The sequence below is a fragment of the Mercenaria mercenaria genome, chromosome 12 (genome assembly GCF_021730395.1).
Source record: "Mercenaria mercenaria strain notata chromosome 12, MADL_Memer_1, whole genome shotgun sequence".
NCBI lineage: Eukaryota > Metazoa > Mollusca > Bivalvia > Venerida > Veneridae > Mercenaria > Mercenaria mercenaria.
The window spans coordinates 38,345,113-38,360,035 of record NC_069372.1 but is presented as its reverse complement, the minus strand read 5'-3'; the positions used below and the strand labels follow the sequence as shown (position 1 = coordinate 38,360,035).

Below are 14,923 nucleotides of genomic sequence, written 5' to 3'. Positions count from 1 at the left end.
TATTGAACAGGTTTTTATCATATTTATTAAACTTACTTACCATTTTGAGATATATCAATATTCTTGCTAAATATACTGAGCCAAAGTTAGCTTTAAAACTGTGAACAGCGTCGTTTAGGATAAACGCTTTGTCTACATTTCACTCAGCGTAGCACAATCAACAGAGTGAAAGAAATTGACACTCTCGTCCAATCAGGCAGAGTGTTGCATAACTCTTCCATTTTGATAAATTATCTATAATGCGTTATCAAGTAGTTTGATTTGCAAACTGAAGTCACGTGGCAAAGGTAACGAAAACGAATTTAGACGGCGTCGCCGAAAAAAAACAAACTCCACTAGCATGCCTATATTGCTTCCGCATTGCAAACGATTCATGTATTTCATTGATTCATCCTGATAAATTTCTAAAATGGACTGGTCCATCATTCAATGTTCACAGTACAATTTATTATTCGAAGGGGTGTTTACCGAAAATTTACTGACTGAATAGCGAACAGTGTAGACCATGATTAGGCCGGTCTTGGTTTCCACTGTTCGCAAAGGCAGAATATCACTTACCACCAGCAGGCTAAAGGTTAAAATGCCAGTTTGAGTCATTAATTGTGTTTATTTTTTTTTTTTTTGTTTCATCGATATATTTTTCTTTGGGTCTTTCACGTGGTTTCGGTGTCTGTGTCCAATCCAAGCTTTAAGGGTAGTGAAACGCCCTCTTTTGTTTCAAAGTAAATTTTAAGTAACATTCATTAGGAAACCCCGGTATTTAATCTTTCGCATTGCCATATATTGCTCTGTGAAATGACAGGACCGGCCGTCCATAAAGAATTGTGACTGGGTTTATATGTTTTTAGGAGGGTTTATTTATCTCTTTGAAATAGTTCAGGACGTAATATTTTTCAATCCTTACAGTAAATGTAGCGCTAGGGGAGGTAACCGCTGCTTGGAGTTTGTATATTCTTTCCTGATGCAAATCACGTAACATTGCACACGGTGATATTCAAAGTCGATTCTTGCAAAATGTTTTCATTAATTCTTTTTCTTAATGATATCAAACCTATATGTAAAACTGTAATCTTTTTTTTTTCAATTCATAGCTATATTATATATGTATACAAAGGTCCCCTTTTAACGTGACCTTATTTAGATAATTGTAGAGAATTAACTTTAATATTTTTTCTGAGAATATGTATATATGTGAGGAGTAAGATATGTTAGATGACCAAATAAGTTTTCTTTAAAATGGATTAATATCATGTATATTATTATCATTATTTATCATCATTAGTATCATCAACATATTATTTTTCATCATCATTATCATTATCATCATCACCTTAATATTTTTCTTCGAATATGTTTATATTGTGAGGAGTATGATATGTTAGCTTGGCCAATTGCCAAATAAGTTATTTAAAGCTGCCAATATCATTGTCATTATTATTACACTTATTATCATTATCATCATCTTTAGCATCACCATCACCATTATCATCATCATCATCATCATCATCAGCAGCAGCAGCAGCAGCAGCAACAACAAACAACAACACAACAATACCAACAGCAGCAGCAATAACATCATCATCATCATCGTTAATTTTTGTTACTAAATTCGCTCAATACGAAAACATTGATGTATTTCTTTTTTATGAACTATACATTTCTATAAGAAATAAAATAATTAGTTGAAAACTCTTTGTGCACTAAGTAGAGTTTTCCGTTTGTGTGTGTTTTTCAAACATAGTCAAGACTAGAAGTGGTTGCTTAATGATGCACTTCAAATACTTACTTTTAAAGCTGTCAGATGAGTTTTATGAAGAGGTAATTTGTATCAGGTGAAAGGAAGATATGCAATATTTGAATTAATTTCGCATCAGATATTGGTAAAACATTAATTAATTTATGAAACAGATGCTTAAGTATCTGCCTTGTACATAGTTAAATATATATAATGTCTTCATAATTACTTAACTGTTTATTTTAATATAATCTTAGCTTCAACTTTCACAAAAGCGTTCAAGCTTAAAATGAATGGATAGCTTTAACATACAAGTACATGTATCAAGCTTTGCGTTTTCTGTCTGAAGTAAATACAATTATTCACTATTTGAAGTACATACTGAATGTGCTAACGTTCTCAAATACACGAATAACACTCTATAGATATGTCTTCTTTTACACTAGTTGTGTTAATATTCATAGCAGGGTATGGATTTTGTAATGGATTTAATTTGGGAATCCTAATGGACAGGTTAGATAACGTGGAGAGTAGAATTGAAAACAACAACAAGATTCGTCGTAAGGAAATTGCGGCCGTTTATGAAAAATTGTCAGTGATAGATTCGTTGAAAGCAAAGGTAAACATACTCATGGATATTGTTGTTGGAACTGAGCCAAAGCCCAATAACATATTTAAAAAATCGGAAGATGTTAAAGAAGCAAGCTACAAAAATTCAGAAAACAGAGATTTGAGAAATGTGCTTTTTGAAGCCTTCCGTAAGGTGAAGATGAGGAATGAAAAGTTACATAAAGATTATAAAAAGTTAAAGGTCGAAGTTATGACGACACTGGCCAACCAATTTTTGAATCAATCAAACACAATTGATAGCATGATAGAAGATGTAAAAGTTGACATGAAGCGCATAAATCTAACTGTAACTGATGTAAAATCTATAACGGAAAATGTTGAAAATCAAGTCAATATAAACACTGAGCTTGGACAAGAACTTGTAACCAGAATGTTAAATGTTGAAGAAAATATCACATTGCTCCAAAAGGACTTTGCCGCGGTCAGTCAGTTACAAAATAAAGTTGACACCGTATCTGAGACGACGCAGGATCTACGGCGGAACTTGGATTTTAAACCTGAATCGTGTGCAGATCGGCAGAAATTAGATAATACTAGTGGAGTGTATGATCTCTGGTCCTCTAGTCTCCAATCAAAGTCCCGCGTTTACTGTGATCAAGAAACGGACGGCGGTGGATGGATTGTTTTCCAAAGGCGGGAGGACGGTTCGGTCGATTTCGACAGAAACTGGAATGACTACAAGCTAGGCTTTGGAGACCTAAATGGAGAGTTCTGGCTAGGGAATGAACATGTCAGTCGTCTGACTTCAAATGGAACTCACGAACTTCGGATAGACATGGAGGACTTTGATGGAAATATAGCTTATGCTAAATATAGTGATTTTAAAATTCTTCCAGGAAGTGAAAAATATCGCCTGCAGGTCAGTGGTTACAGTGGAAATGCTGGCGATTCCCTTGCATATCACAACGATAAACCTTTTTCGGCACAAGACAACTGGAATTTGGAAACTGAATACTGCAAAAAGTATAAAGCTGGCTGGTGGTTTCACAATTGCATGCATTCGAATTTAAATGGGGAATATTATCAAAGAAATCCACCTTCGACATATCTTGGAGTTGTTTGGCGTCACTGGCTTGGTTGGGATGAAACAATTAAATCCACTGAGATGAAGTTTCGTAAAACATAGGAGGCTGAAATAAACGTCTTTTGATGTGATATTTAATAGTGTTAATGAATAACAGCATACGTACTCCAACTAAAAATATAAAAGAAATTAGATGTGGTATATTTTGACGCATTGCCAAAATTCCATACAGCAACTTTCTTGGCAGTTCAATTCATGAATTTTAAAACAGGACTTTAAGAAAAATGTCTTTATTATTCAAATACGGACAATTTAAGTGACATCATTATACAGACCTTTAAGGCTGGTATGAAAAATATCTTGATTTTCGAAGATATCCTATTTATTCAAATGTTTGGCCTAACAAACAGGAACAATGGTGCGAAATAAGTTAATTGTACTCCGTTTACTATCGGTAAATATATCAGTAACATGCTTTGTCAGGAAGTTGTACGCTTTGTTTCGTTGTAAAATCGCTCATCAGAAAATACTGAATATTTTTAAACATTTTCGTATTGAAGACTAATATTTTATACAATACTATTTGATTGAAAAAGACTAGTTATGCATGCACGATTATAACGAAACTAGGCGAACTTTTATGATTAATCAGTGTGCCAAAAGACCATACTTTGCTTGTACAATATAGGTTTGATGCGATTTGTACAAAATATGTAATGTAACTACGGGCAATTACTTTATTAATGGTTCGTTGATTCCTTGCCAACACTAAGGTGTTCTCTGGTATTAACTCACAACTCACCTTTATAAGGGAGAGGTGGTGATGGACCATTTTAGACGTATTGTCTGCAGTAAAGTCGCAAGGATTCACTTCGCCTTTGTGCTCTTCTTTAACTGATCATCCTGAAATCATACATGCTTTAACCATTATCTGCTAAATTTCTAAAATTGACTGGTCTATCATTCAATTTTGGCAGTAGAGGCTACCATTTATTATTCGAATGGGTGTTCACCGAAATTCTACTGACTGAGTAGCGAACAGTGCAGACCATGATCAGCCTGCACGGATCTTGGTCTGCACTGGTCGCAAAGGCATAATTATTTGCCGCCAGCAGGCTAAAGGTTTATGAAAAGGCAAGTCTGGTCTTAACAGCAAGAAAAGGACTCGATGAGTCTCATGAAAAAGATATCGTCTGCTGAACTGAACATTATCCTGCGTGTCCTTTTTATTAGTATGGACGTCTAAGTTTATCCATTTCAGGAATGAGTTTCATAGGCTATTGTAAAACAACTATTTAAAAAAAAAACAATATATCACAAACAGTGATTTGTCGTTGAATAAAATCATTGTTTGTCGTTTAGATACGAAGGGATTATTTCACAAGGGCGCAGCTCGAGTGATATAATAATACGCATCTAAACGACAGACACTGATTTTATTCAAGAACAAATCACTGTTTGAGATATATTATTTCGATTCTGACACGTGATCAAGGATTATTATGTTCGTTTTTTTGACGATATCCACCAAATATTTGCCTGATTTCTGTTGATTTCTTTTCTTCCGCGCCGCTATGCCGTCTAACGCTATGACATAATAATTGTGACGTCAGAAAAATGAATTTGTTGAAAAAAGCACACAGTTTTCAGCCTTCTTTGTTTAATAGGAAGACAAATCGGGTCGTGTCAGAATTTCCATCAATCATGAACGTAACGTCATAGAAGATATTTGAGGAATTAAGTGCCGTGTAGTAGTTCGTATTTCGATATGACAAACATGGGGTAACTAAAATGAGTGGTGTCTGAAGGCCTCATTGTGTATTTTAGAATCAACCTTCGTTATCAAATAAACAGACATTAGGCCTATAGCTCTATTACAGTTTGGTAAACCAGGGTTTTGGCTTAGATATATTTTGCTTTTTGTAAATATCTTTGTGATTTTTTTTTTGTTTTGCATTGAATTGAGGACAGTGACGTAGAGAGCATCTTATTACGTAACTTTTGTGGATGCGTCAAGCGAAACACAGCTGTTGTAATAACAAATTCTGCACCTAAATGCAAACTTTATATTTTATTACTCTATTACTGTCTTCAATATTTTGTAAATATGTGTCGAGGACAAGACATTTTGCTATTTCAGAGATATCTTGAAAAATGTGCATTTGTTTGTCCATTTCCTGTGAGGCTAGAGTTTGCCAATGAAAATGATTTTCTAAATTATTTACAGATATTTTTCAAAACTGGAATTCAAGTGTCAAGGATGTTATGTTTTAGTTATATTCAATTTTGTAGATTTTAAAACATTTTTCTCATGTAATCCATAAAATTGTCATTAGATATGAATACCTAATAGTGGCGTCCATATTCCTTTTTTTGCGGAGCAATTGTGTCATTTCTGTGTCAATTCTTTGACACTTCCTTTTATGACATTCATTACATTTTCAAATTGTTGAGAAAAGATTTGCATATTTGGGAAAATGTCATTGACCAATCAAATTTCAATATTTTATGTGCTTTTCTGCGGATGTCTCTAAATTGCTTTTTGTACTTTTAGCATGTGTAAATGTTGAGTTCTGCTTAACCCGGGGCTAGAGGGCGTGGACGGTAGCATGCATTTCCACTCCCGTCCATGAACAGGCTCAATCAAAACGAGCCTGAAACATTTTCGTTTTTGTCGTGTTGAGCGACGTGTGAAGTTTCCACTTTTTCTATTTTATTAGTTAATTCGTTGCTCTTGTAGTTTACATTTTGGGGGTTGGAAATTGTATGGAAATTTACAGCAAATTTTAGGAACTTTGGACCTTATTTTTATTGGAGAATGAATTAAGGCTTTGGAATTTTGTCATGATTTCAATTGCCTGAAATTAAGTTTATGTAAGTTATATTTGGAACAGAATCAAATTCCGATTGTTGACAGTATTATATAAATACTGCATTCCTGAGAGGGTGATATGAAAAATGTTCACCGCGAGATATATGAATATTGGCCGAGGCACCAGCCGAGGTCTATATTCATATTTCGAGGGGTGAACATTTTTCATATCACCCTCTCAGGAATGCAATATTTATTTTATTATACTGAAAGATCATAAGGGTCAAAGCATTTACTGGAAAATCAACATAGTAATTTATTTAACATTAAAAAGTAATTACTAACCAAATAAAGAAGACAGAATTAAAAAGTCTTTACTTGTTAGCACTTATAATTTGTGGCGACTTTGCCGTGTAATAAGACTTTTTTGATAGATTTAATCGAGACGTTTACATATAGCTGACCCCTATATTTATTCTAATATTTTAACATTGCGTCAGTCAGTAGCGTTCGAAAAGCGGCGATAACTTTCTTTTTTCTAAACGAAACATATAAGTGTGAGCACTCATTTTCTTAGTTAGATCATTTCCAAACTTATTATGGTAGTTTCGATTCAATATTTGATGAAAAATTGTTTTCGAAATATTTTGCACGTAGCATAAAAAAGAAAATTCGGCCGTGTTCGAACATGCAAGAGCAACAGAAAAGGGTAATTTAATCCTAAAGTATAATTATATAAGCACCTCGTCTGAAAATTTATCGACTCACTCTTTTAATCAATGCAAAAGTATCAATCTCTCAACGGGTGATATGAAAAAATAATATCACATGCGCAGAAAAACAAAATAACGCTGTTGCGCATATGTAATATGAAATTTTGGATCGTATCACCTGCGCAGAAATTGAAAATAACGATTTTGCGCATGTGATATAAAATCACTGGGGAATATGATATATTATTCAAGTTAAACTTATGGGAAATTTGCATTGGACATTTATGTGAGGTATAATAATAACACATATTCTGTAATAAAGAAAATTCCAGAATGTATTATTTGAATTATATTCAGTGACTGTAGAAGTTTATTGATAGGAATATTAGAACATTGTAGTTTGGAATGCGTGTTTATGAGTGACAAGATAAAATCGATTTATAAAACTGGACTTATTTTTGTGTATTCATTTCACATTATTTAAGAAATAATAAGTTCCCAAACGTGGTTTGTCGTAGAATAACCCGAGTTTTGAGTTCTTATGCGTAAGTATATATTACGAAGGCCGTAGGCCTGAGTGATATACTAGTCTTGTCTCGCATAAGAACGAAAAACTCGGGTTATTCTACGATAAATCACACTTTGGAACTTATTATTTCGATTCTAACACGACATAGTAGTATCAACAGTGTTAGAAAAAAATGGTAACTACTTTTTACGACCGTGCTACGCACCTGGATCGGATGACGTCATGGCACGTGAGTGGTTTATTGCAAAATAACCCGAGATTGATTTTGCTCTACATGTATGTAGGTTATTTGCTGGTCGTGTTAGAATATGTGTTTACTTTTCTTATGTGGTAATAATTAAATTTATGATTGCAGCACTTAGTACTTTGAAAGCTTTTAAGCAAACAAGAATGTGATTTTAAAGGAATCCTGGCTTTTCTTTCAAGTAAATAAGTCAATGATGTCGGTCATCCAGAAGATTTAACCCCTGAACCCGAGTTCAATAACTTGTGAGAAACTATAATTGTGGTCCTCGTTATAACATACGATATTGCTGACAACTTGTAAACGCTAATAGCAGAATTGTTCCATGCCCGAATCTGGAGTGACCATCTGAGGAGGCGATGGGTTTATAGCACACAAAAACTGCGAGCAGTCACTCAAGGCCTCAAGGAGACAAACAAGATGCTCGAGATATCCGAGACATCGAGTAATCCAAATAGAAAATATTATAACCACCGTGGACCACATTTAGGTATCTGAAACCATTTTAGTGTGATATTGTGCTGATATATCTACCTAGAGATTACAGCAAGGAAATGATTAAAACAATTGGCAATGATTTCCTCTGTAGTTTATCAGTTTTATTTACAAGAGAATAGTTAGGATCATTTGCATTGAAACAGATTCAGGATCTCTTAGTCCTAGAGTTATATACATGTAGCTTACAACTGTCTTCTAGCGGGCATTTCTAACACTTTTGCAACATTTTGCTCAGTTGTTTGTCCGTCACTTTATGTTAAATAGAAAGTTAAATAATTCTCACTTCTTGTTAATCAAAGAACATGTTTTTCTGGTCTGTCGGAAAGAAAAGAAAATGTGGTTTGTTTTGGTAGTGTAGTCATGAATTGTACAGTTCATACATTATCATAATGAATTTGGATCGGCATTTAAGAATTCCATTGTAGCATACATTAATAGCGATTTCTTTATGGATGAAAAATGGCAGAGGGTTAGAGCACGTATTATATGAAAAATATAAATATCTGAGAGAAGAGCATACCCTAGATTTGTAAAGTGTTTTCTATTGTATTTGATATAAAGTATTTACGCAATAAAAAATTAAAAGAAAGTATTTTTATTGGGAAAGACTTTTTTCAAACATCGGCAATTTTTGTTACATTTCTTTTTGTATATCCGGGACATTTTTTCTCAGAAATAAAAGAAATAAGGCGGTCTATCACATTTGAGCAACATCTTATGACAGTTTTCACTTTAAGTATATTGTGTTAGAGATTCATCTAAGGAGCAAAAGAACTAATTTCAAAGATTAAGACCCCTTGTACACTTGTAAGTTTTATCATTTTTATAGAATTTTGTAATTACTCCCCTTTAATATGAAAATATTCATAAAGAGGACATTTTGCTTTTGGTTTAAATATAATTTCTAATTTTACAACTGCATTTGATAGACATTGGAATATTTGAACAATCTCAACCAAAAAAAACCAGTGTGTAGCTTCGGAATTCATGTATTTCAAATCTATCCTGGTTACGCAACCAAAATAGATAAAGGGAGGTAATGATATTTCTACTAACTTGCATTTGTAATGAATATCAATAAAATATATATTTGTGAATTTAAATATTTGACAAATATAATACAATAGTTCTTATATTCATATACTTCCTTAGGCAGCGTATGTTTATTATATTTATACATATTTCTTGGGCAACCAAGACAGGAAAATAAACATTTTAAAATACCTCGGGTGAATTTCAAACATGCATGTAGTAGTCAATGAACACAAATATGTCTAAATAATGATTTTTTTTAAATAGTCGGACAAATCCCTTGCTTGATTAAAATCTGATTAACCACCTTTTAAGGACACCCTAAGGGGTCGGGGGATAGCCTGTTATATCATGGTTATTCTCCACATTTCTGAAAAGTAAACATAATGTGTACCATACCAAAATGAAGGTGAAAGATTAAACTATACCATGGTACTATTTTAAGAATATTCTATTTACCAGAATTCCTTTAAGATAACAAAATATGTAAAAGTCTACTGTTATCTTCAAATAGACTCAGCTCTCTCATCAGTACTTCAAATGGGCCAACATTAAGTACCAAAGTGTATCACAAATTTCCCTCAATTCCAGACAAATCTATTACTTTTGGGCATCTGTTTCCTTCCCCATCAAGACAGCCGGTCAAAATTGGTTATATTTACCTGATAAAAATCATCCACATCAATGCATTATAACTCCAGTTAACGCTCCAGCCTAGAGCCTTTGATGACCACATTATTATTATTCAGGAATCAAATGCTAAGCTGATGGTCCAGAAATACCGTGACTAAATTTATTGCCTGGCTGGTTTTTTGTTGTTGTTTTTTTCCAGAAAGGTGTTATTGTAAACACCTGTCAAATATTTACTGTTAATCCTGGAAATTTATTTAAAGAAGGGTTTATAATTTAACTTTTAAGGTATTTTGTCTTTTTGCATCTGATAGAGGAAAGTATGGTGAATTTATATGAAATAAAAACAAAACAAGTCCAAAAATGTCAATTAACTTCCTCAAAAGAATGTCCGTGTGAATTTTGTATTTTACATAATAATTCGTATTAATAATGTAATATTCTATTTCTGTGAACAATTATAAAAAATAAATCAGTTAGACATGAAACATTACTTATAGTTTGATTCCGTTCTTGTTTCTGACATTTTACACCAATATCAAATTAAATGTTTTTTTTTCTTGCGCCCCTCCTTGCATTATTTCATCACGAGTGGGCACCTGGGTAGAACCACCGACCTTCCGTAAGCCAGCTGGATGGGTTCCTCATATGAAGAATTCAACGCACCGAGTGAGGCTCGAGCCCATATCGATGAGGGGCAAGTGATTTGAGGTCAGCGACCTTAACCACTCGGCCACGGAGGCCCCTTCAAATTAAATGTACTTATACTGCCAATACCATAACAAAGGACACGGCAACGATAGAGTATACATTGAAGCTACTGTGTAGAAGAAATCTGAACTGTTACATGTAGAAAGATAAAGGATGCCAGGCTAGTCGTGAATCAGCGTGTAGAAACTGAAGATATGCAAATAGTTTGACATCATAAGGGAATTAGTACTAATATACCGCGGGATTAAAACCTTTCTTAACGATATTTTATGAAGTTTTACATCAAATGTCTCAGCAGTAGCTGCAAAAGGCACGCATTGTCTTCAGAACCAAATCCGTTTTGTAACATTTTTTTTTCAAAAAAGAGCAACAATCACTGTAAAACACATACAATCAAGTTTTCCTGGCGGAGTTCATTTTACGAAGTTGCACTGTGTTGTTTTATGTGTATTTCATAGCCTTTCTGTTTGAGACAGATCTGCGAAATTCATGAAAAAGTTCATCGGATGTATTTTCCTAATGAAAAAAGAAAAAAATGTTCTAACGCTAAGAATACGATATGACTTTAAAACTGACGAGCTCCCCAAAACACAAATTTAAAGTGATTTAATACAGAAGCAGAAGCAGATGACAATTCGACAGGATCGCAAACCCTTAAACTCTACAGAAGCAGACGCACATTTGACAGGGTATCGCAAGTCCTTAATTCTACAGAATCAGACGCCCTTCCGACAAGGTATCACAAATCCTTAAACTCTACAGAAACAGACGCTCTTCCGACAGGGTATCGCAAGTCCTTAATTCTACAGAATCAGACGCTCTTCCGACAAGGTATCACAAATCCTTAAACTCTACAGAAACAGACGCACATTATAATCTGATAATGGCGTAAACTACCTTGAAGGTTTTGCCTACAGTTAATAGTCTCAGTAACCTTATTCTTTGAAAAACATTCCTTCAGGCTGCAGCTGATTAGCTTCAATCGTTCGCAGACATAGTAAACATTTTCAGTATGTTCGTAGTCTTAGTTTGGCATAAAACATATAATCGTATGAAGATAAACAAGAAAAAGGTGAAATCCAGTATAACAGGCAGACTTTTAATATTTTCTTAAGCAAAGTGTTTCGCGCGTTTTCATATTACGTGAATATATATTACATGTTTTCGTAGACATAAGTCAGCTGAATTTAAATATCTGTTTTGTATGATTACTAAATTTAGATAATGTATTCTTTTTCACTGAAAGTAATAGTCTTCCTGACAGTGAACGGATTTTGTCACGGATTAGAGTCGAAGATTCTAAAGGATAGATTAGATAACATGGAGAAAAGAATTGAAACTCACAATAAGATTCGTCGTCAAGAAATGACGGCCGTTTTTGAGAAGTTGTCTGTAATAGATTCGTTGGAAGCCAAAGTAAAAATTATTATGGATATTGTTGTTGGAACACAGACGTATCCTGGTGCAGAAAATCAAGAAAAGGAAAAGATTCATGATACGAGGGACCCAAATGAAGACATCAGATATTTTAGAAATGTAATATTTGACGCCTTTCGTAGAGAAAAGACGCGGAACAGGATGTTTCAGAAAGATTATAAAAAGTTTAAGATCGAATTAATGACAACGTTGAACAATCATACACTGAATCACTCAAACACACTTAATAACATGATAGACAAAGTTAACAGTGACATTAACAATATGAATTTTACTGCAATTGATATAGCATCTAAAATGGCAAATCGTGAAATTCAAGGCAATGAAAGCACTGATTGTGAACAGGAGCTTGTATCAAGAATAGTGCATGTTGAAGAAAATATTACATCACTACATGATGATGTTAATGCGAAGGTGAAACAGCTACAATATAAGGTTGATGCTGTATCTGAAAAGCAAGATTTGCATTGGAACATTTCATTTAAACCAGAATCTTGTGCAATGCGAAAGCAACTAGGACATTCTAGCGGAGTGTTCGATATATGGTTCCAAAATCATGAATCAAAGATAAGTGTTTACTGTGACCAAGAAACAGACGACGGTGGATGGATTGTTTTTCAAAGGAGAAAGGACGGTTCGGTCGATTTCGATAGAAACTGGAAAGACTACAAGCAAGGTTTTGGAAGTCCGAATGAAGAATTCTGGCTAGGAAATGAATATGTGAGTCGTCTAACTTCAGAAGGAACTCACGAGCTTAGGATCGATATGGAAGATTTTGATGGGAATAAAGTTTATGCTAAATATAGCAATTTTAAAATTCATCCAGAAAAGGATAAATATCGTCTAATGGTTAGTGGGTATACTGGAGATGCAGGGGATGGCTTGAAATTTCACAACAGGAAATGGTTTTCAACTAAAGACATGTGGTATTTTAATCAATTTTGTAAAAGTTATAATTCTGGTTGGTGGTTTGGGCTATGTGCCACTGCCAATTTAAATGGCGTGTATTACTACAGACATCCACCTAAAATCTATTTAGGAGTATCGTGGCAACCATGGCTCGGATACAATGCGACACTTAAATTTACAGAAATGAAGTTTCGAAAGTCTAATGAAAAATGACTGCGTGTGTGTATTATTTCGATGCATGGTTTGACATTAAAGTAGTTTTTGAAAAAGACAAAGAAGGCCCGTTTGTCAGTGAATGCAAAGAAACTGAAATTTGGAGAAAGTTTCAGTACCATGGAAAGTTATGCAGAGCATCCTCATTTATTGGAAAACAAATACAGTGTGACGAGAACACTAATACAATATTATGGAGACACTTGTTGAAGTCTTCTTTGAATACCAAATACAAATTAATCTGCAGACACACTGAGAAACCTTTAAATGTAATAAGGGACATTTTCGTTGACGTTTTGCTTTGAATACAGGAGAGAGTGTGAAACATTAAGTTGCAGACACTCATTTTGGAAGAAAGGACTTGGGATGCTATGGAGGCCGTCCTCGTTATGTGACGTATTACTCTACAGACAATAACTTTGTCAAAACCTTAGGAAGTATGAAGGATATTTTTGTTGACGCATTGGTTTGAATACTATATACAGTGTGGCGTAATAATCTATGGACATTATGTTTTAAGGAAACCTTCACACGTTACATCATAGAATAGAATTTTGCTCAGGCGAGTGCTATGGGGCGTGACGTGTATTACAATCTGATGTTATCTCACGAAAAGAGTTGATGAACAGTCTGCTATATGTTTTTGAAATCTATATTTCATTTTTAAATTGACATAGAAAGTAAAGGAACTGCCGATTGAGAAAATTGTTTCAAAACATACGGACGTCGCCATTCTACGTTTTTACTTTGTAATGCGTACTATATGACTCATCAGGTAGCAGAGCTAAAATTTCAAAACTTGTTGGAATTTTCAGTGGCACCGATCATATATAGGAGTTGATTTTATATTCAATTATTATTTCACCCATTCAAAGCGCTAAGAGTTGTTCAAAATTTTACGACTTTTAAAAGATTCAAATCAAATTAATGCTAAATTGCAAGATCGTGGAAGCAGTTATTTTAGTTAATATTACGCCAATAATACGTTTGTAATATGTCAGTCACAGTTCACCGTAAAGCGTTAAAAATATTTCGAATACATGTAATAATATAATAGCAGTTTGTAAACAATACCTGGATTCCTTGTCAGAACTATACACTCTTTCCACGTATAGCACCGGTTTTCCTAAGAATTTTCTTTAGCCATTAATATGCCATGAGTTTCTGCCATTTCGCTTTCGCGATAGCCTTACGAATAATACACAATACAGCAGTTAAATCGAGGGCGCAGGTGGCGACAAGCCCATTTCCGTGAGCCCGAAAATGTACGGTGGAATTTAGTAACTGAGTATGGGACGCAAAAACAACGATAATTAAGTCTGCATTAAAACACAGAGTATTTCCACCGACCAGAATATACTAATTCGCCGAGCGACCACGCTAATTATCGTGTTTCACCGATTCGCTCCCTGTAAATAGCAGTTTATCGCTGAAGCGACGCTATTTTTATGTAATTTCCGTATTTGTCTCAGGGAGTTGACAGGCGATCTAAAATTCCCATTTATCATGGAGGAAGCATCAGATAATTAGCGTGTCTGAGGGCTAGATTTGTAAATGAAAGTGGATGAGCTGGTGGAAACTTTGTACGATTTAAGACTAATTATGGTTTTCAGAATCCAGTCTATTCTGCCCGCGATCCCTAATTTCTTTCGACCGCCCAATGGAGTGTTCACCGGTCCGATTTCACTTCTGTCATTCTCGTTTTGACTGCTGAAAAGCGAATGCAAAGATCAGCCACCAAATTAAACAGCATGCATAGCGGCGAATAAAATCATTCGTAATCCTTTGAACCTTTGAGATTAAAGA

At 34.3% G+C, this 14,923-nt stretch overlaps 1 protein-coding gene across 1 annotated transcript; it reads left to right on the top strand.

Annotated features, from left to right (window-relative positions):
- Nucleotides 1–2,092: 2,092 nt before the first annotated feature.
- On the top strand, nucleotides 2,093–14,231 carry LOC123534930 (uncharacterized). Its single transcript, XM_053520522.1, has 3 exons — nucleotides 2,093–3,480; nucleotides 9,338–9,342; nucleotides 11,780–14,231. The coding sequence occupies exons 1-3, from the start codon at nucleotides 2,163–2,165 to the stop codon at nucleotides 13,115–13,117; spliced, it is 2,661 nt and encodes an 886-aa protein (XP_053376497.1). The 5' UTR covers nucleotides 2,093–2,162; the 3' UTR covers nucleotides 13,118–14,231.
- The last annotated feature ends 692 nt before the right edge of the window (nucleotides 14,232–14,923 follow it).